Source organism: Staurois parvus, unplaced genomic scaffold (genome assembly GCF_062004578.1).
Source record: "Staurois parvus isolate SC_StPar_1 unplaced genomic scaffold, SC_StPar_1.0 ptg002441l, whole genome shotgun sequence".
Taxonomy (NCBI): Eukaryota; Metazoa; Chordata; class Amphibia; order Anura; family Ranidae; genus Staurois; species Staurois parvus.
The window spans coordinates 29,407-54,362 of record NW_028320237.1 but is presented as its reverse complement, the minus strand read 5'-3'; the positions used below and the strand labels follow the sequence as shown (position 1 = coordinate 54,362).

Here is a 24,956-nt window from a genome sequence, read left to right as displayed (position 1 = left end):
GCTTTCCCCCCCTTCCAGTCCGGACACTTTCACCCCCTTCCAGTCCGGACACTTTCCCCCCCTTCCAGTCCGGACGCCTTTCCCCCCTTCCAGTCCGGACACTTTTCCCCCCTTCCAGTCCGGACACTTTCACCCCCCTTCCAGTCCGGACGCTTTCCCCCCTTCCAGTCCGGACACTTTCCCCCCTTCCAGTCCGGACACTTTCCCCCCTTCCAGTCCGGACGCTTTCCCCCCCCTCCAGTCCGGACGCTTTCCCCCCTTCCAGTCCGGACGCTTTCCCCCCCTTCCAGTCCGGACGCTTTCCCCCCCTTCCAGTCCGGACGCTTTCCCCCCCTTCCAGTCCGGACGCTTTCCCCCCCCTCCAGTCCGGACGCTTTCACCCCCTTCCAGTCCGGACGCTTTCCCCCCCTTCCAGTCCGGACGCTTTCCCCCCCTTCCAGTCCGGACGCTTTCCCCCCCTTCCAGTCCGGACGCTTTCCCCCCCTTCCAGTCCGGACGCTTTCCCCCCCTTCCAGTCCGGACGCTTTCACCCCCTTCCAGTCCGGACGCTTTCACCCCCTTCCAGTCCAGACGCTTTCCCCCCCTTCCAGTCCGGACGCTTCCCCCCCTTCCAGTCCGGACGCTTCCCCCCCCTTCCAGTCCGGACGCTTTCCCCCCTTTCAGTCCGGACGCTTTCCCCCCTTCCAGTCCGGACACTTTCCCCCCTTCCAGTCCGGACACTTTCCCCCTTCCAGTCCAGACACTTTCCCCCCCCTTCCAGTCCGGACACTTTCCCCCCTTCCAGTCCGGACACTTTCCCCCCTTCCAGTCCGGACACTTTCCCCCTTCCAGTCCGGACACTTTCACCCCTTCCAGTCCGGACACTTTCCCCCCCTTCCAGTCCGGACACTTCCCCCCCTTCCAGTCCGGACACTTCCCCCCCCCCTATCAGTTGCACATCATCAACACACATCAGTGAAGGAGAATAATTGGCTATATTTTATAATAAAAATAAAGTAAAACATTTTTTCCCACTTTTTTTGCTCTTTTTTGTTTGTAGCACAAAGTACCCCCATTGGGGAGTAAACAGCACCAACAGAAAGCTGTATTTGTGTGAAAACAATGAAACGTCCTGAGTACAGCGTCACATGACCGCACAATTGTCATTCACAGTGTCCTGTATCTCCGGGAAGTGACAGTTGGTCATGTGATATTTGGTGACGATCTATAAACTGACATACACTCCATGTGGGGATAACAATGATGAAACGTCCTGAGTACAGCGTCACATGACCGCACAATTGTCATTCACAGTGTCCTGTATCTCCGGGAAGTGACAGTTGGTCATGTGATATTTGGTGACGATCTATAAACTGACATACACTCCATGTGGGGATAACAATGATGAAACGTCCTGAGTACAGCGTCACATGACCGCACAATTGTCATTCACAGTGTCCTGTATCCCCAGGAAGTGACAGTTGGTCATGTGATATTTGGTGACGATCTATGAACTGACATACACTCCATGTGGGGATAACAATGATGAAACGTCCTGAGTACAGCGTCACATGACCGCACAATTGTCATTCACAATGTCCTGTATCCCCAGGAAGTGACAGTTGGTCATGTGATATTTGGTGAAGATCTATACACTGACATACACTCCATGTGGGGATAACAATGATGAAACGTCCTGAGTACAGCGTCACATGACCGCACAATTGTCATTCAGTGTCCTGTATCCCCGGGAAGTGACAGTTGGTAATGTGATATTTGGTGATGATCTATAAACTGACATACACTCCATGTGGGGATAACAATGATGAAACGTCCTGAGTACAGCGTCACATGACCGCACAATTGTCATTCAGTGTTCTGTATCCCCAGGAAGTGACAGTTGGTCATGTGATATTTGGTGAAGATCTATAAACTGACATACACTCCATGTGGGGATAACAATGATGAAACGTCCTGAGTACAGCGTCACATGACCGCACAATTGTCATTCACAGTGTTCTGTATCCCCGGGAAGTGACAGTTGGTCATGTGATATTTGGTGAAGATCTATAAACTGACATACACTCCATGTGGGGATAACAATGATGAAACGTCCTGAGTACAGCGTCACATGACCGCACAATTGTCATTCACAGTGTCCTGTATCTCCGGGAAGTGACAGTTGATCATGTGATATTTGGTGACGATCTATGAACCGTCACTGACATACACTCCATGTGGGGATAACAATGATGAAACGTCCTGAGTACAGCGTCACATGACCGCACAATTGTCATTCAGTGTTCTGTATCCCCGGGAAGTGACAGTTGGTCATGTGATATTTGGTGAAGATCTATGAACTGACATACACTCCATGTGGGGATAACAATCGGTAAGGAATCGGCACCCCGAGGCGTTCACACGTGTAACTGACCTGCCTTCTCTACATGTGGGAGGAGCTATGAGTAGGAGGGGGCGGGCTGCCCGCCCTACTGTGGGAGGGGTCTTCTTTCTAATAGGCGGGGGGGAGTTCTGAGCGTTTGCTGGGAGGAGCTCAGTGGGCGCGGTTTGATGTTGTGGGGAGGGGTTTAAAACTTAAGAGGCGGGCGAGATGTGGAGCTGTGGGAGGAACATTGTGTATGAAGGGGGCGGTGGGCGGGGTCCTATCTGTAAAGGGTGGTGGCGGCCCCGTGCAGTGGGAGGGGTATCGGCGATGAGTAGTAGGCGTGTTGCTGAGTGGTGGGCGGGGTCGGCCCCGTGCAGTGGGAGGGGTTTCAGCAGTGAGTAGGAGTGTTGCTGAATGGTGGGCGGTGTCGGCCCGGTACAGTGGGTGGGATATCGGCGGTGAGTAGGAGGCGTGTTGTAAAGCTGTGGGCGTAGTCGGCTCCGTGAAGTGGGAGGGGTATCGGCGGTGAGTAGTAGGTGTGTTGCTGAGTGGTGGGTGGGGTCGGCCCGGTACAGTGGGTGGGGTATCGGCGGTGAGTAAGAGGTTTGTTGATGAGTGGTGGGCGGAGTCGGGCTCGTGTAATGGGAGGGGTATCGGCGTTGAGTAGGAGTTGTGGAGTGGTGGGCGGGGTCTGCCCGTGAAGGGGGAGGGATATCGGCGGTGAGTAGGAGGTGTGTTGCTGAGTGGTGGGCGGAGTCGGGCTCGTGTAATGGGAGGGGTATCGGCGGTGAGTAGGAGGTGTGTTGCTGAGTGGTGGGCGGGGTCTGCCCGTGAAGGGGGGAGGGGTATCGGCGGTGAGTAGGAGTTGTGGAGTGGTGGGCGGGGTCTGCCCGTGAAGGGGGAGGGATATCGGCGGTGAGTAGGAGGTGTGTTGCTGAGTGGTGGGCGGTGTCGGGCTCGTCTAGTGGGAGGGGTATCGGCGGTGAGTAGGAAGTGTGGAGTGGTGGGCGGAGTCGTGTGTCCCGGCATGCAGTGCGGAAGATGGAGCGGATATCCGGTGTGATGGTGTCCAAGATTTGGGGTACGGAGGTGTGTTGGGGTGTAGAGGGGGCGGGGAACACCATGCGGCTGTCTATCCTCCTTCGGTTGTCACGTAACCTCAGTTACTGGTTGTTATGGGAGACCTCTGTCCCCTCCCCCTTCATACACAGCCGGAGCCTCCCGTCCACTGACATGCAGGAGGAGGAGGGGGCGGAGTTCTGTGGTCCTCTATATATCCCGCCTGTCTGTATTGTGTTTCTTCTACATTTCCTCTTAGAGCATCTAGTGGTTGTTGATAACATGAGAACCTTCTTATCCCCTCCCCCTGTGTATTAGGGACCGCCCCCTGTACTATAATCCCCCTCTGCTCCACCAATCAGAGGAAGACTGAAGTCCCATCAGATGGCAGTCCTCATCCTGGTCCTCCTCCACGAAGGTGCAGATCCCGGTCCTGCTGATGGGTTGAGGACCTTCTATGGCCCTGTCCCAGCCCTCCTAGAGGAACTGCCTGTCTCCCGGAATCTCCTCCGTGCTCTCGTCTCCCGGAATCTCCTCCGCCCTCTCGTCTCCCGGAATCTCCTCCGCCCTCTCGTCTCCTGGAATCTCCTCCGTGCTCTCGTCTCCCGGAATCTCCTCCGCCCTCTCGTCTCCCGGAATCTCCTCCGCCCTCTCGTCTCCCGGAATCTCCTCCGTGCTCTCGTCTCCCGGAATCTCCTCCGTTCTCTCGTCTCCCGGAATCTCCTCCGTTCTCTCGTCTCCCGGAATCTCCTCCGTGCTCTCGTCTCCTGGAATCTCCTCCATGTTCTTGAGACTGTGTTGGGAACAACAGCCACTCAGCCACCAAGTGGTAGGCCACGTCACATGACAGGGCGGGGTCAGCGCATGCTGAAGCGCACAGTGCGCAGAAGTCGCCAACTGTCTGCAGAGCCAATAGCTAAAGACCTCCAAACTTGGTGTGGCCTTCAGATGAGCCCAACAACAGTGTGTAGAGAGCTTCATGGAATGGGTTTCCATGGCCGAGCAGCTGCATCCAAGCCTTCCGTCACCAAGTGCAATGCAAAGCGTCGGATGACGTGGTGTAAAGCACGCCGCCACTGGACTCTAGAGCAGAGGAGACGTGTTCTCTGGAGCGACCAATCACACTTCTCTGTCTTGCAATCCAATGGACGTGTCTGGGTTTGGCGGTGGCCAGGAGAACGGTACTTGCCTGACTGCATTGTGCCAAGTGTAAAGTTTGGTGGAGGGGGGATTATGGTGTGGGGGGGGGGGGTTCCTCAGGGGTTGGGCTTGGCCCCCTAGTTCCAGTGAAGGGAACTCTTAAGGTGACATTTTGGACAATTTCATGCTCCCAACTTTGTGGGAGGAGTTTGGGGATGGCCCCTTCCTGTTCCAACATGACTGCCCACCAGTGCACAAAGCAAGGTCCATAAAGACATGGAGGAGCCAGTTTGGGGTGGAGGAACTTGACTGTCCTGCACAGAGTCCTGACCTCAACCCCATAGAACACCTTTGGGATGAATTAGAGCGGAGACTGCGAGCCAGGCCTCCTCCCCCGACATCAGTGCCTCCTCCCCCGACATCAGTGCCTCCTCCCCCGACATCAGTGCCTGACCTGACAAATGTGCTTCTGGAAGAATGGTCCAACCTTCCCATAGACACCCTCCTAAACCTTGTGGGGGGCCTTCCCAGAAGAGGCAAAGGGCGGGGCCAACTCAATATTGAACCCTACGGACTAAGACTGGGGGGCCATTAAAGGTCATGTGCGTGGGAAGGGCGGGGCCAACTCAATATTGAACCCTACGGACTAAGACTGGGGGCCATTAAAGGTCATGTGTGTGGAAAGGCCCGTGGCCCAATACTTGAGGCAATATAGTGTATATATGGGGGTGGGGACAATACTTGGGGCAATATAGTGTATATATGGGGGTGGGGACAATACTTGGGGCAATATAGTGTATATATGGGGGTGGGGACAATACTTGGGGCAATATAGTGTATATATGGGGGTGGGGACAATACTTGGGGCAATATAGTGTATATATGGGGGTGGGGACAATACTTGGGGCAATATAGTGGATATAGTTTTTTTTTGGGGGGGGGACCTTATTTAATATCTAACTACCACTGGAATTTTTTTTATTGTTTATTATATAAACAAAAAAAGACCAAAAATGTTAAAGTACACATTTTTTTTTCATTTATGATATTAAATTTTGCAAATATCTATTCATAAATTTTGGCCAAAATGTATTCTTTATTTCTTTGGAGAAAATCCCCCCAAATCTGTGTTTAATATTTAGTCTGTAGGAAAGTTACAGAGTCCACAAACTATGAGATACGTATCTGATAATCCATCAATCCTGATGTATCAACGGCCAATCTCATTTCCTGAAACCTGAAAATGTCAGAACAGCAAACTCCTCCCCCCCCCAAATGTCAGGACGGTACAGATATCCCCCAAATGTCAGGACAGTACAGATATCCCCCAAATGTCAGGACGGTACAGATATCCCCCAAATGTCAGGACGGTACAGATATCCCCCAAATGTCAGGACGGTACAGATATCCCCCAAATGTCAGGACGGTACAGATATCCCCCAAATGTCAGAACAGTACAGATATCCCCCAAATGTCAGGACAGTACAGATATCCCCCAAATGTCAGAACAGTACAGATATCCCCCAAATGTCAGGACGGTACAGATATCCCCCAAATGTCAGGACAGTACAGATATCCCCCAAATGTCAGGACAGTACAGATATCCCCCAAATGTCAGGACAGTACAGATATCCCCCAAATGTCAGGACGGTACAGATATCCCCCAAATGTCAGGACAGTACAGATATCCCCCAAATGTCAGGACGGTACAGATATCCCCCAAATGTCAGGACGGTACAGATATCCCCCAAATGTCAGGACGGTACAGATATCCCCCAAATGTCAGAACGGTACAGATATCCCCCAAATGTCAGGACGGTACAGATATCCCCCAAATGTCAGGACGGTACAGATATCCCCCAAATGTCAGAACGGTACAGATATCCCCCAAATGTCAGAGGGGGGACCGGCCTCATATGGGAGGAAGGTGTGGGGGGGACCGGCCTCATATATGGGAGGAAGGTGTGGGGGGGACCGGCCTCATATATGGGAGGAAGGTGTGGGGGGGACCGGCCTCATATATGGGAGGAAGGTGTGGGGGGGGATCGGCCTGATATATGGGAGGAAGGTGTGGGGGGGACCGGCCTCATATATGGGAGGAAGGTGTGGGGGGGACCGGCCTCATATGGGAGGAAGGTGTGGGGGGGACCGGCCTCATATATGGGAGGAAGGTGTGGGGGGGACCGGCCTCATATGGGAGGAAGGTGTGGGGGGGACCGGCCTCATATGGGAGGAAGGTGTGGGGGGGACCGGCCTCATATATGGGAGGAAGGTGTGGGGGGGGGGGGACCGGCCTTACACTGATAATCACTAATCATTTCTATGAATGGCATCCATTCATGGCCAGTGAGAACTATTGTGAGAGCTGTGATTGGCCCTCTCTGTACCATGTGATCACTGACCAATCACACAGATCATCACAAGAGTACACAAGGCATGTCAGCCATTTGTTCGACTTTCCAGCCATTATGGGTGAACGCCCCTCTCCATCCTCTACTGACCCCTCATCTACAGAGTCTCCCTTCTGCTGCTGCATTGTCTGCAATTTACAAGATGTTCTTCTCTCTCTGATCTCAGGTGTGAGGTGACAACTACGATGGCAGATCGTGTCTTCCCCCCATCTTCCTGAGCAACATGGAGGACAACTTCCTCTTCCTGAACTCTCTGGGTGAGTCCTAACAGTGGGGGCGATATACGGTGTTCAGTATAGAGGGGGGATATATATATATATATACAGTGTAGAGGGGGGATATATATATATATACAGTGTAGAGGGGGGCTATATATATACAGTGTAGAGGGGGGATATATATATATACAGTGTAGAGGGGGGATATATATATATACAGTGTAGAGGGGGGATATATATATATACAGTGTAGAGGGGGGATATATATATATACAGTGTAGAGGGGGGAGATATATATATATATACAGTGTAGAGGGGGGAGATATATATATATATACAGTGTAGAGGGGGGATATATATATATATACAGTGTAGAGGGGGGATATATATATATACAGTGTAGAGGGGGGATATATATATATATACAGTGTAGAGGGGGGATATATATATATATATACAGTGTAGAGGGGGGAGATATATATATATACAGTGTAGAGGGGGGAGATATATATATATATACAGTGTAGAGGGGGGATATATATATATATATACAGTGTAGAGGGGGGATATATATATATACAGTGTAGAGGGGGAGATATATATATACAGTGTAGAGGGCGGAGATATATATATATACAGTGTAGAGGGCGGAGATATATATATATACAGTGTAGAGGGGGATATATATATATACAGTGTAGAGGGGGGATATATATATACAGTGTAGAGGGGGATATATATATATATACAGTGTAGAGGGGGGATATATATATATATATATACAGTGTAGAGGGGGGATATATATATTATATACAGTGTAGAGGGGATATATATATATATACAGTGTAGAGGGGGATATATATATATATACAGTATAGAGGGGGATATATATATATACAGTGTAGAGGGGGGATATATATATATACAGTGTAGAGGGGGGAGATATATATATATACAGTGTAGAGGGGGAGATATATATATATATATACAGTGTAGAGGGGGGAGATATATATATATATATACAGTGTAGAGGGGGGATATATATATATATACAGTGTAGAGGGGGGATATATATATATACAGTGTAGAGGGGGGATATATATATATATACAGTGTAGAGGGGGGATATATATATATATATACAGTGTAGAGGGGGGATATATATATATACAGTGTAGAGGGGGATATATATATATATATATACAGTGTAGAGGGGGATATATATATATACAGTGTAGAGGGGGGATATATATATATACAGTGTAGAGGGGGGATATATATATATACAGTGTAGAGGGGGATATATATATACAGTATAGAGGGGGGATATATATATATACAGTATAGAGGGGGGATATATATATATATACAGTGTAGAGGGGATATATATATATATACAGTGTAGAGGGGGGATATATATATATACAGTGTAGAGGGGGGATATATATATATATACAGTGTAGAGGGGGGATATATATATATATATACAGTGTAGAGGGGGTATATATATATACAGTGTAGAGGGGGTATATATATATATATATACACAGTATAGAGGGGGTATATATATATATATATATATATATATACAGTGTAGAGGGGGGATATATATATATACAGTGTAGAGGGGGGATATATATATATACAGTGTAGAGGGGGGATATATATATACAGTATAGAGGGGGGATATATATATATACAGTATAGAGGGGGGATATATATATATATACAGTGTAGAGGGGATATATATATATATACAGTGTAGAGGGGGGATATATATATATACAGTGTAGAGGGGGATATATATATATATACAGTGTAGAGGGGGGATATATATATATATATACAGTGTAGAGGGGGTATATATATATACAGTGTAGAGGGGGTATATATATATATATATACACAGTATAGAGGGGGTATATATATATATATATATATATATATACAGTGTAGAGGGGGGATATATATATATACAGTGTAGAGGGGGGATATATATATATACAGTGTAGAGGGGGGATATATATATATACAGTATAGAGGGGGGATATATATATATATATATATATATATATATATATATATACAGTATAGAGGGGGGATATATATATATATATATATATATACAGTATAGAGGGGGGATATATATATATATACAGTGTAGAGGGGGGATATATATATATATACAGTATAGAGGGGGGATATATATATATATACAGTATAGAGGGGGGATATATATATATATACAGTATAGAGGGGGATATATATATATATACAGTGTAGAGGGGGGATATATATATATATACAGTGTAGAGGGGGGAGATATATATACAGTGTAGAGGGGGATATATATATACAGTATAGAGGGGGGATATATATACAGTATAGAGGGGGTATATATATATATATATATATATATATATATATACATACAGTGTAGAGGGGGGAGATATATATATATATACAGTGTAGAGGGGGGAGATAGATATATATATATATATATATATATATATATATATATATATATATATATATATACAGTATAGAGGGGGGAGATATATACAGTTGTGTTGAAAATACTAGCCATCAGACATCACTAACCGGATCAATCGCTGTTTTTGGTGGAAATGATATTCCTACATGGCAAATAATTTCCTAGCAGGTGTAGTAGAGTCATAGAAATCCAACAGACCCGACAGTCATGACATGCATGCTGCTGATTCTGTGTCATTGAATCACTCATTGAGGGGCGTGTTCACAATAATAGCAGTGTGGAGTTCTATTAGTGACGTCATTCATTCTTTGATAAACAGGTGGCAATGATTGCCCTTATTTAAGGAAGGAAGGCAGCAAATGTTGGACATGCTGGTTACAGTGCATTTCTCTCTGAAATTCTGAGGAAAATGGGTCGTTCCAGACATTGTTCAGAAGAACAGCGTACCTTGATTAAAAAGTTGATTGGAGGGGAAAACATATAAAGAAGTGCAGAAAATGATTGGCTGCTCAGCTAAAATGATCGCAAATGCTTTAAAATGGCAACCAAAACCTGAAAGACGTGGAAGAAAGCAAAAAACTACCATTGGAATGGATAGAAGAATAGCCAAAATGGGGCGGACTCAGCCAACAATCAGCTCCAGGAAGATGAAAGAAGGTGTGACGTTTCCTGTGAGGACTCAGCCAACAATCAGCTCCAGGAAGATGAAAGAAGGTGTGACGTTCCCTGTGAGGACTGTTACAATTAGAAGACGCCGATGTGAAGCCAAGCTATCTGCAAGAAGTCCCCGCAAAGTCCCACTGTTGGAGAAAAGACGTGTGCTGAAGAGGTTACAATCTGCCAAAGAGCACATTGACTCGCCTAAAGAGAAATGACGCAACATTTTGTGGACTGATGGAAGTAAGATTGTTCTTTTTGGGTCTAGTGGGCGGAGACAGTTTGTCAGACGACCCCCAAACACTGAATTCAAGCCACAGTACACTGTGAAGACCGTGAAGCATGGTGGTGCAAGCATCATGATATGGGGATGTTTCTCATACTACGGTGTTGGGCCTATTTATCGCATACCAGGGATCATGGATCAGTTTGAATCCATCAGAATACTTGAAGAGGTCATGCTGCCTTATGCTGAAGAGGAAATACCCTTGAAATGGGGGTTCCAACAAGACAACGACCCCAAACACACCAGTAAACGGGCAACATCTTGGTTCCAGACCAACAAGATGGACGTTATGGAGTGGCCAGCCCAATCCCCGGATCTTTATCCAATAGAAAACTTGTGGGGTGACATCAAAAATGCCGTTTCTGAGGCAAAACCAAGAAATAGAGAAGAACTGTGGAATGTGGTCCAATCATCCTGGGCTGGAATACGTGATCACAGGGGCCAGAAGTTGGGGGACTCCATGCAACACAGATGTACAGCAGTTCTCAGAAACAGTGCGACTACAACCAAATATTCATGAAGTCATTCAAAGGAAAGCAAAATCTTCAAACATTTCTCAGTTTATATAGTGAATGTTGGAGTTTGTAAAGAAGAATACAAACACGGACATTTTGTTGAACCGTCTAATATTCACTTTTCTTCCATTTTTTTTAGAGGAACAACACAAATTTGATGTATTTTTCTTCATGTTGTGATTTGGAATAGAATGTGTCGTGTTCCCAATGCATTTGTGTGGATGGAAAGAAAAGGATTAGAAGGATTTGCAGCTTTACTCACTTTTATCATCACACGGATATTATTGAACACAAATGTACAGTTGCAAGAAAAAGTATGTGAACCCCTTGGGATTCCGTGGCGTTTTGCATGAATTGGGCATAAAATGTGCTCTGAATGTCATCTAAGTCACAACAATAGAAGAACACAGTCTGCTGAACATAATACTACACAAACATTAGATGTTGCCATGGTTTAATTGCACATAACATGTAAACATTCACAGCGCAGGGAGGAAAAAGTATGTGAGGCTCTCGCTTAATGACTTCTCCCAGAGCTAATTGGAGCCAGGAGTGAGCCAACCTTGACTCCAATCAGTGTGATGATATTGGATGTGTTGCTGACACCTGTTTTGGGTTTACTAGTTTCAAGAAGCACTGTCTGATGTGAACCATGCCTCGCAGAAAAGAGCTCTCAGAAGACCTACCATCAAGAATTGTTGACTTGCATGAAGCTGGAAAGGGTTACAAAAGTATCTCCTTGAGCCTTGATGTTCCTGTGTCCACGGTAAGACAGACTGTCTACAAATGGAGAAAGTTTAGCACTGTTACTACTCTCCCTAGGCGTGGTCGTCCTGTAAAAATGACTGCAAGAGCCCAGCGCAGAATGCTGCATGAGGTAAAGAAGAATCCCAGAGTGTCAGCTAAAGACCTACAGAAATCTCTGGCACATGCTAACATTTTTGTTGACACATCTACAATAAGGAAAACATGAAACAAGAATGGAGTACATGGGAGGACACCACGGAGGAAGCCATTGCTGGCCAAAAAGAAGATTGCAGCACGTTTGAAGTTTGCAAAAGAGCACCTGGATGTTCCACAGCACTACTGGCAGAATATACTGAGGACAGATGAAACCAAGATTGAGTTGTTTGGGAAGAACACACAACACTATGTGTGGAGAAAAAAAGGCACAGCACACCAACATCAAAACCTCATCCCCACTGTGAAACATGGCGGAGGGAGCATCATGGTTTGGGGCTGCTTTGCTGCCTCAGGGCTGGACGGATTGTTGTCATTGACGGGAAAATGAATTCCAGAGTTTATCAAGACATTTTGCAGGAAAACGTACGACCATCTGTCCGCCAACTGAAGCTCCGCAGAGGATGGGTGATGCAACAGGACAATGATGACCCAAAGCATACAAGTCATTCAACAAAACAATGGCTGCAACAGCACAGAATCTGCCTTCTGGAGTGGCCCAGTCAGAGTCCTGACCTCAACCCCATTGAAATGCTGTGGCATGACCTTAAGAGAGCGATTCACACCAGACATCCCAAGAATATTGCTACACTGAAACAGTTTTGTGAAGAGGAGTGGTCCAAAATGACTCCAGATCGTTGTGCAGGTCTGATCTGCAACTACAGGAAACGTTTGGTTGAGGTTATTGCTGCCAAAGGAGGGTCAACCAGTTATTAAGTCCAAAGGTTCACATACTTTTTCCTCCCTGCACTGTGAATGTTTACATGTTATGTGCAATGAAACCATGGCAACATCTAATGTTTGTGTAGTATTATGTTCAGCAGACTGTGTTCTTCTATTGTTGTGACTTAGATGACGTTCAGACATTTTATGCCCAATTCATGCAAAACTCCACGTAATCCCAAGGGGGTTCACATACTTTTTCTTGCAACTGTATATATATACACTCGCTACTCTGCAACAATTCTAGGCGGAGTGATGCTGCAAATGAAGAAATCTTTCAGAAGTCGAAGTGTTAATAGTTTATTTGATTAAATGAAGAGAAATCCAATATAATATTTGGGGTGACTCCCCATATCCTATGATCAGTGTTGGGGTGACTCCCCATATCCTGTGATCAGTGTTGGGGTGACTCCCCATATCCTGTGATCAGTGTTGGGGTGACTCCCCATATCCTGTGATCAGTGTTGGGGTGACTCCCCGTATCCTGTGATCAGTGTTGGGGTGACTCCCCGTATCCTGTGATCAGTGTTGGGGTGACTCCCCATATCCTGTGATCAGTGTTGGGGTGACTCCCCGTATCCTGTGATCAGTGTTGGGGTGACTCCCCGTATCCTGTGATCAGTGTTGGGGTGATTCCTCTCCCCGTGTGATCATTATTGGGGTGACCCCCCCCCCCCATAATCAGTATTGGGGTGACCCCCCTTTGCCTTGCACCCAGTGAAGGAGGTCGGCAGGTCGGTCGCTCTCTGTCCATCTCGGAGGAGCCCAGATCTTCTGTGGATGTCGGCCGCCTCCAATTCTTCTGTCTCTTCATGTCTCCCCAGACAGACTCCATGGTGGGGAGATCAGGGCTCTGCGGGGGCCAAACCATCACTTTCAGGGCCCCTTGTTCTTCTTCACAGGGAGGATAGTTCCTGATGACATTGGCTGGATGTTGGGGGTGGTTGTCCTGCTGGAGGATACATTGGGGGCCAATCACCCGCCTTCCTGATGGTGTGGATGATGGAGAAGTCTCTGCCTGGATTTCTCAGCATTGAGGACACCGTTGATCCCGACCAAATCTCCAACTCCACTGGCAGAAATGCCGCCCCAAACCTGCAGGGAACCTCCACCATGCTTCACAGTTGGCTGCAGACACTCATTGTACCGCCCTCCAGCCCTTCCCCCAACAAACTGCCTCCAGCTACAGCCAAATATTTCACATTTTCACACATCAGTCCTCAACGTTACCCCACCACTGCGTCTACACTCCTCAACATTACACCACCACTGCGTCTACACTCCTCAACATTACCCCACCACTGCGTCTACACTCCTCCAACATTACCCCACCACTGCGTCTACACTCCTCAACATTCCCCCACCACTGCGTCTACACTCCTCAACATTACCCCACCACTGCGTCTACACTCCTCAACATTACCCCACCACTGCGTCTACACTCCTCCAACATTACCCCACCACTGCGTCTACACTCCTCAACATTCCCCCACCACTGCGTCTACACTCCTCAACATTACCCCACCACTGCGTCTACACTCCTCAACATTACCCCACCACTGCGTCTACACTCCTCCAACATTACCCCACCACTGCGTCTACACTCCTCAACATTCCCCCACCACTGCGTCTACACTCCTCAACATTACCCCACCACTGCGTCTACACTCCTCAACGTTACCCCACCACTGCGTCTACACTCCTCAACATTACCCCACCACTGCGTCTACACTCCTCAACATTCCCCCACCACTGCGTCTACACTCCTCATTACCCCACCACTGCGTCTACACTCCTCAACATTACCCCACCACTGCGTCTACACTCCTCATTACCCCACCACTGCGTCTACACTCCTCATTACCCCACCACTGCGTCTACACTCCTCAACATTACCCCACCACTGCGTCTACACTCCTCAACATTACCCCACCACTGCGTCTACACTCCTCCAACATTACCCCACCACTGCGTCTACACTCCTCAACATTACCCCACCACTGCGTCTACACTCCTCAACATTACCCCACCACTGCGTCTACACTCCTCAACATTACACCACCACTGCGTCTACACTCCTCAACATTACCCCACCACTGCGTCTACACTCCTCCAACATTACCCCACCACTGCGTCTACACTCCTCAACATTCCCCCACCACTGCGTCTACACTCCTCAACATTACCCCACCACTGCGTCTACACTCCTCAACATTACCCCACCACTGCGTCTACACTCCTCAACATTACCCCACCACTGCGTCTACACTCCTCAACATTCCCCCACCACTGCGTCTACACTCCTCATTACCCCACCACTGCGTCTACACTCCTCAACATTACCCCACCACTGCGTCTACACTCCTCATTACCCCACCACTGCGTCTACACTCCTCATTACCCCACCACTGCGTCTACACTCCTCATTACCCCACCACTGCGTCTACACTCCTCAACATTACCCCACCACTGCGTCTACACTCCTCAACATTACCCCACCACTGCGTCTACACTCCTCCAACATTACCCCACCACTGCGTCTACACTCCTCAACATTACCCCACCACTGCGTCTACACTCCTCAACATTACCCCACCACTGCGTCTACACTCCTCAACATTACCCCACCACTGCGTCTACACTCCTCCAACATTACCCCACCACTGCGTCTACACTCCTCAACGTTACCCCACCACTGCGTCTACACTCCTCAACATTACCCCACCACTGCGTCTACACTCCTCCAACATTACCCCACCACTGCGTCTACACTCCTCAACGTTACCCCACCACTGCGTCTACACTCCTCAACGTTACCCCACCACTGTGTCTACGCTCCTCAACGTTACCCCACCACTGCGTCTACACTCCTCAACGTTACCCCACCACTGCGTCTACACTCCTCAACATTCCCCCACCACTGCGTCTACACTCCTCAACATTACCCCACCACTGCGTCTACACTCCTCAACGTTACCCCACCACTGCGTCTACACTCCTCATTACCCCACCACTGCGTCTACACTCCTCAACGTTACCTACCACTGCGTCTACACTCCTCAACATTACCCCACCACTGCGTCTACACTCCTCATTACCCCACCACTGCGTCTACACTCCTCAACATTACCCCACCACTGCGTCTACACTCCTCAACATTACCCCACCACTGCGTCTACACTCCTCAACATTACCCCACCACTGCGTCTACACTCCTCAACATTACCCCACCACTGCGTCTACACTCCTCAACATTACCCCACCACTGCGTCTACACTCCTCAACGTTACCCCACCACTGCGTCTACACTCCTCAACGTTACCCCACCACTGCGTCTACACTCCTCAACGTTACCCCACCACTGCGTCTACACTCCTCAACGTTACCCCACCACTGCGTCTACACTCCTCATTACCCCACCACTGCGTCTACACTCCTCATTACCCCACCACTGCGTCTACACTCCTCAACGTTACCCCACCACTGCGTCTACACTCCTCCAACATTACCCACCACTGCGTCTACACTCCTCAACATTCCCCCACCACTGCGTCTACACTCCTCAACATTACCCACCACTGCGTCTACACTCCTCCTCATTACCCCACCACTGCGTCTACACTCCTCCAACATTACCCACCACTGCGTCTACACTCCTCAACATTCCCCCACCACTGCGTCTACACTCCTCAACATTACCCACCACTGCGTCTACACTCCTCCTCATTACCCCACCACTGCGTCTACACTCCTCAACGTTACCCCACCACTGCGTCTACACTCCTCCAACATTACCCACCACTGCGTCTACACTCCTCCAACATTACCCCACCACTGCGTCTACACTCCTCAACATTACCCCACCACTGCGTCTACACTCCTCAACATTCCCCCACCACTGCGTCTACACTCCTCAACATTACCCACCACTGCGTCTACACTCCTCCTCATTACCCCACCACTGCGTCTACACTCCTCCAACATTACCCCACCACTGCGTCTACACTCCTCAACGTTACCCCACCACTGCGTCTACACTCCTCATTACCCCACCACTGCGTCTACACTCCTCATTACCCCACCACTGCGTCTACACTCCTCAACATTACCCCACCACTGCGTCTACACTCCTCAACATTACCCCACCACTGCGTCTACACTCCTCAACATTACCCCACCACTGCGTCTACACTCCTCAACATTACCCCACCACTGCGTCTACACTCCTCATTACACCACCACTGCGTCTACACTCCTCAACATTACCCACCACTGCGTCTACACTCCTCAACATTACCCCACCACTGCGTCTACACTCCTCAACATTACCCCACCACTGCGTCTACACTCCTCATTACCCCACCACTGCGTCTACACTCCTCATTACCCCCCCACTGCGTCTACACTCCTCAACGTTACCCCACCACTGCGTCTACACTCCTCATTACCCCACCACTGCGTCTACACTCCTCAACGTTACCTACCACTGCGTCTACACTCCTCAACATTACCCCACCACTGCGTCTACACTCCTCATTACCCCACCACTGCGTCTACACTCCTCAACATTACCCCACCACTGCGTCTACACTCCTCAACATTACCCCACCACTGCGTCTACACTCCTCAACATTACCCCACCACTGCGTCTACACTCCTCAACATTACCCCACCACTGCGTCTACACTCCTCAACATTACCCCACCACTGCGTCTACACTCCTCAACATTACCCCACCACTGCGTCTACACTCCTCAACATTACCCCACCACTGCGTCTACACTCCTCATTACACCACCACTGCGTCTACACTCCTCAACATTACCCACCACTGCGTCTACACTCCTCAACATTACCCCACCACTGCGTCTACACTCCTCAACATTACCCCACCACTGCGTCTACACTCCTCAACGTTACCCCACCACTGCGTCTACACTCCTCAACATTCCCCCACCACTGCATCTACACTCCTCAACGTTACCCCACCACTGCGTCTACACTCCTCCAACATTCCCCCACCACTGCGTCTACACTCCTCATTACCCCACCACTGCGTCTACACTCCTCAACGTTACCCCACCACTGCGTCTACACTCCTCAACATTCCCCCACCACTGCGTCTACACTCCTCAACATTCCCCCACCACTGCGTCTACACTCCTCCAACATTACCCCACCACTGCGTCTACACTCCTCAACGTTACCCCACCACTGCGTCTACACTCCTCCAACATTACCCCACCACTGCGTCTACACTCCTCAACGTTACCCCACCACTGCGTCTACACTCCTCCAACATTACCCACCACTGCGTCTACACTCCTCACCATTACCCCACCACTGCGTCTACACTCCTCAACATTACCCCACCACTGCGTCTACACTCCTCATTACCCCACCACTGCGTCTACACTCCTCAACGTTACCCCACCATGCGTCTACACTCCTCAACATTACCCCACCACTGCGTCTACACTCCTCATTACCCCACCACTGCGTCTACACTCCTCAACATTACCCCCCCACTGCGTCTACACTCCTCGTTACCCCCCCACTGCGTCTACACTCCTCACCATTACCCCACCACTGCGTCTACACTCCTCCAACATTACCCCACCACTGCGTCTACACTCCTCAACATTACCCCACCACTGCGTCTACACTCCTCAACATTACCCCACCACTGCGTCTACACTCCTCAACATTACCCCACCACTGCGTCTACACTCCTCAACATTCCCCCACCACTGCGTCTACACTCCTCAACGTTACCCCACCACTGCGTCTACACTCCTCCAACATTACCCACCACTGCGTCTACACTCCTCATTACCCCACCACTGCGTCTACACTCCTCAACGTTACCCCACCACTGCGTCTACACTCCTCCAACATTACCCCACCACTGCGTCTACACTCCTCAACGTTACCCCACCACTGCGTCTACACTCCTCCAACATTACCCACCACTGCGTCTACACTCCTCATTACCCCACCACTGCGTCTACACTCCTCAACGTTACCCCACCATGCGTCTACACTCCTCCACATTACCCGACCACTGCGTCTACACTCCTCAACGTTACCCCACCACTGCGTCTACACTCCTCCACATTACCCGACCACTGCGTCTACACTCCTCAACGTTACCCCACCACTGCGTCTACACTCCTCAACATTACCCCCCCACTGCGTCTACACTCCTCAACATTACCCCACCACTGCGTCTACACTCCTCATTACCCCCCCACTGCGTCTACACTCCTCAACATTACCCCCCCACTGCGTCTACACTCCTCAACGTTACCCCACCACTGCGTCTACACTCCTCCAACATTACCCGAACACTGCGTCTACACTCCTCATTACCCCACCACTGCGTCTACACTCCTCAACATTACCCCACCACTGCGTCTACACTCCTCCAACATTACCCCACCACTGCGTCTACACTCCTCAACATTACCCAACCACTGCGTCTACACTCCTCAACATTACCCCACCACTGCGTCTACACTCCTCATTACCCCACCACTGCGTCTACACTCCTCAACATTACCCCACCACTGCGTCTACACTCCTCAACATTACCCCACCACTGCGTCTACACTCCTCAACGTTACCCCACCACTGCGTCTACACTCCTCAACATTACCCGAACACTGCGTCTACACTCCTCCAACATTACCCGAACACTGCGTCTACACTCCTCAACATTACCCCACCACTGCGTCTACACTCCTCAACATTACCCCACCACTGCGTCTACACTCCTCAACATTACCCAACCACTGCGTCTACACTCCTCAACATTACCCCACCACTGCGTCTACACTCCTCAACATTACCCCACCACTGCGTCTACACTCCTCAACGTTACCCCACCACTGCGTCTACACTCCTCCAACATTACCCCACCACTGCGTCTACACTCCTCAACATTACCCCACCACTGCGTCTACACTCCTCAACGTTACCCCACCACTGCGTCTACACTCCTCAACATTACCCACCACTGCGTCTACACTCCTCAACGTTACCCAACCACTGCGTCTACACTCCTCAACATTACCCCACCACTGCGTCTACACTCCTCAACATTACCCCACCACTGCGTCTACACTCCTCAACATTACCCAACCACTGCGTCTACACTCCTCAACATTACCCCACCACTGCGTCTACACTCCTCAACATTACCCCACCACTGCGTCTACACTCCTCAACGTTACCCCACCACTGCGTCTACACTCCTCCAACATTACCCCACCACTGCGTCTACACTCCTCAACATTACCCCACCACTGCGTCTACACTCCTCAACGTTACCCCACCACTGCGTCTACACTCCTCAACATTACCCACCACTGCGTCTACACTCCTCCAACATTACCCACCACTGCGTCTACACTCCTCAACATTACCCCACCACTGCGTCTACACTCCTCAACATTACCCCACCACTGCGTCTACACTCCTCAACATTACCCCACCACTGCGTCTACACTCCTCCAACATTACCCCACCACTGCGTCTACACTCCTCCAACATTACCCCACCACTGCGTCTACACTCCTCCAACATTACCCCACCACTGCGTCTACACTCCTCCTCATTACCCCACCACTGCGTCTACACTCCTCAACGTTACCCGACCACTGCGTCTACACTCCTCAACGTTACCCGACCACTGCGTCTACACTCCTCAACACCCCACCACTGCGTCTACACTCCTCATTACCCCACCACTGCGTCTACACTCCTCAACATTACCCCACCACTGCGTCTACACTCCTCATTACCCCACCACTGCGTCTACACTCCTCATTACCCCACCACTGCGTCTACACTCCTCAACATTACCCCACCACTGCGTCTACACTCCTCAACATTACCCCACCACTGCGTCTACACTCCTCAACGTTACCCCACCACTGCGTCTACACTCCTCATTACCCCACCACTGCGTCTACACTCCTCATTACCCCACCACTGCGTCTACACTCCTCAACGTTACCTACCACTGCGTCTACACTCCTCAACATTACCCCACCACTGCGTCTACACTCCTCATTACCCCACCACTGCGTCTACACTCCTCAACATTACCCCACCACTGCGTCTACACTCCTCAACGTTACCACACCACTGTGTCTACACTCCTCAACATTACCCCACCACTGCGTCTACACTCCTCATTACCCCACCACTGCGTCTACACTCCTCCAACATTACCCCACCACTGCGTCTACACTCCTCATTACCCCACCACTGCGTCTACACTCCTCAACGTTACCTACCACTGCGTCTACACTCCTCAACATTACCCCACCACTGCGTCTACACTCCTCATTACCCCACCACTGCGTCTACACTCCTCATTACCCCACCACTGCGTCTACACTCCTCATTACCCCACCACTGCGTCTACACTCCTCATTACCCCACCACTGCGTCTACACTCCTCATTACCCCACCACTGCGTCTACACTCCTCAACATTACCCCACCACTGCGTCTACACTCCTCATTACCCCACCACTGCGTCTACACTCCTCAACATTACCCCACTACTGCGTCTACACTCCTCAACATTACCCCACCACTGCATCTACACTCCTCAACATTCCCCCACCACTGCGTCTACACTCCTCAACATTACCCCACCACTGCGTCTACACTCCTCATTACCCCACCACTGCGTCTACACTCCTCCAACATTACCCCACCACTGCGTCTACACTCCTCCAACATTACCCCACCACTGCGTCTACACTCCTCATTACCCCACCACTGCGTCTACACTCCTCAACATTACCCCACCACTGCATCTACACTCCTCAACATTCCCCCACCACTGCGTCTACACTCCTCAACATTACCCCACCACTGCGTCTACACTCCTCATTACCCCACCACTGCGTCTACACTCCTCCAACATTCCCCCACCACTGCGTCTACACTCCTCAACGTTACCTACCACTGCGTCTACACTCCTCAACATTACCCCACCACTGCGTCTACACTCCTCAACATTACCCCACCACTGCGTCTACACTCCTCCAACATTACCCCACCACTGCGTCTACACTCCTCAACGTTACCTACCACTGCGTCTACACTCCTCAACATTACCCCACCACTGCGTCTACACTCCTCAACATTACCCACCACTGCGTCTACACTCCTCAACATTACCCCACCACTGCGTCTACACTCCTCAACATTACCCCACCACTGCGTCTACACTCCTCATTACCCCACCACTGCGTCTACACTCCTCACCATTACCCCACCACTGCGTCTACACTCCTCATTACCCCACCACTGCGTCTACACTCCTCATTACCCCACCACTGCGTCTACACTCCTCAACGTTACCCCACCACTGCGTCTACACTCCTCAACGTTACCTACCACTGCGTCTACACTCCTCAACATTACCCCACCACTGCGTCTACACTCCTCAACATTACCCCACCACTGCGTCTACGCTCCTCAACATTACCCCACCACTGCGTCTATGCTCCTCCAACATTACCCCACCACTGCGTCTACACTCCTCATTACCCCACCACTGCGTCTACACTCCTCAACATTACCCCACCACTGCGTCTACACTCCTCAACGTTACCTACCACTGCGTCTACACTCCTCAACGTTCCCCCACCACTGCGTCTACACTCCTTAACATTACCCCACCACTGCGTCTACACTCCTCAACATTACCCCACCACTGCATCTACACTCCTCATTACCCCACCACTGCGTCTACACTCCTCAACATTACCCCACCACTGCGTCTACACTCCTCAACGTTACCTACCACTGCGTCTACACTCCTCAACATTACCCCACCACTGCGTCTACACTCCTCAACATTCCCCCACCACTGCGTCTACACTCCTCATTACCCCACCACTGCGTCTACACTCCTCATTACCCCACCACTGCGTCTACACTCCTCAACGTTACCTACCACTGCGTCTACACTCCTCAACATTACCCACCACTGCGTCTACACTCCTCAACATTACCCCACCACTGCGTCTACACTCCTCATTACCCCACCACTGCGTCTACACTCCTCAACGTTACCTACCACTGCGTCTACACTCCTCAACATTACCCCACCACTGCGTCTACACTCCTCATTACCCCACCACTGCGTCTACACTCCTCATTACCCCACCACTGCGTCTACACTCCTCAACGTTACCCCACCACTGCGTCTACACTCCTCAACATTACCCCACCACTGCGTCTACACTCCTCAACATTACCCACCACTGCGTCTACACTCCTCATTACCCCACCACTGCGTCTACACTCCTCATCATTACCCCACCACTGCGTCTACACTCCTCATCATTACCCCACCACTGCGTCTACACTCCTCATTCCCCCACCACTGCGTCTACACTCCTCAACATTACCCCACCACTGCGTCTACACTCCTCAACGTTACCCCACCACTGCGTCTACACTCCTCAACATTACCCCACCACTGCGTCTACACTCCTCAACATTCCCCCACCACTGCGTCTACACTCCTCATTACCCCACCACTGCGTCTACACTCCTCAATGTTACCCCACCACTGCGTCTACACTCCTCAACATTACCCCACCACTGCGTCTACACTCCTCAACATTACCCCACCACTGCGTCTACACTCCTCCAACATTACCCCACCACTGCGTCTACACTCCTCAACATTCCCCCACCACTGCGTCTACACTCCTCAACATTACCCCACCACTGCGTCTACACTCCTCAACATTACCCCCCCACTGCGTCTACACTCCTCAACATTCCCCCACCACTGCGTCTACACTCCTCAACATTACCCCACCACTGCGTCTACACTCCTCAACATTCCCCCACCACTGCGTCTACACTCCTCAACGTTACCCCACCACTGCGTCTACACTCCTCAACGTTACCCGACCACTGCGTCTACACTCCTCCAACATTACCCCACCACTGCGTCTACACTCCTCAACATTCCCCCACCACTGCGTCTACACTCCTCAACATTACCCCCCCACTGCGTCTACACTCCTCAACATTACCCCCCCACTGCGTCTACACTCCTCACCGTTACCCCACCACTGCGTCTACACTCCTCAACGTTACCCCACCACTGCGTCTACACTCCTCAACATTACCCCACCACTGCGTCTACACTCCTCAACATTACCCCACCACTGCGTCTACACTCCTCATTACCCCCCCACTGCGTCTACACTCCTCAACATTACCCCACCACTGCGTCTACACTCCTCAACATTACCCCACCACTGCGTCTACACTCCTCAACATTACCCCACCACTGCGTCTACACTCCTCAACGTTACCCGACCACTGCGTCTACACTCCTCAACGTTACCCCACCACTGCGTCTACACTCCTCATTACCCCACCACTGCGTCTACACTCCTCATTACCCCACCACTGCGTCTACACTCCTCATTACCCCACCACTGCGTCTACACTCCTCAACATTACCCCACCACTGCGTCTACACTCCTCATTACCCCCCCACTGCGTCTACACTCCTCAACATTACCCCACCACTGCGTCTACACTCCTCAACATTGCCCCACCACTGCGTCTACACTCCTCAACATTACCCCACCACTGCGTCTACACTCCTCAACATTACCCACCACTGCGTCTACACTCCTCAACATTACCCCACCACTGCGTCTACACTCCTCATTACCCCACCACTGCGTCTACACTCCTCCAACATTACCCCACCACTGCGTCTACACTCCTCACCATTACCCCACCACTGCGTCTACACTCCTCAACATTACCCCACCACTGCGTCTACACTCCTCAACATTACCCCACCACTGCGTCTACACTCCTCAACATTACCCCACCACTGCGTCTACACTCCTCAACGTTTCCCGACCAGCAATGTCTGGCAGAGACGTTGCTGATGCAGTAGAACTCCTTTGTCTGGTTCCTGTGCTCAGCCTTGCCATGCTGTATGACCTGTGACCTCACCTTAGTAGCAGAGTTTGCCTGTTCCTCCCCCAGCTCTAAGCCTCCTACACAGCAGTTTCAGGTAATGACTGGGCTTCAACCTACATATGAAATTGATGATCATTA

General features: G+C 50.2%; 1 protein-coding gene across 2 annotated transcripts in view; it reads left to right on the top strand.

The window, feature by feature from the left end:
- Positions 1-3,351: 3,351 nt before the first annotated feature.
- LOC149430874 (uncharacterized) overlaps positions 3,352-24,956 on the top strand; it is a 40,935-nt gene continuing 19,330 nt past the window's right edge. The window contains exons 1-2 of one of the 2 annotated variants that reach the window (XM_089665968.1): positions 3,352-3,446; positions 7,142-7,232. In XM_089665968.1, coding sequence (XP_089522094.1) covers positions 7,199-7,232 — 34 coding nt within the window. In that variant the 5' untranslated portion in view covers positions 3,352-3,446; positions 7,142-7,198. Of the gene's footprint in view, positions 3,455-7,141; positions 7,233-24,956 lie in introns of both variants that reach the window. The other variant, XM_089665969.1, reaches the window with a different exon arrangement.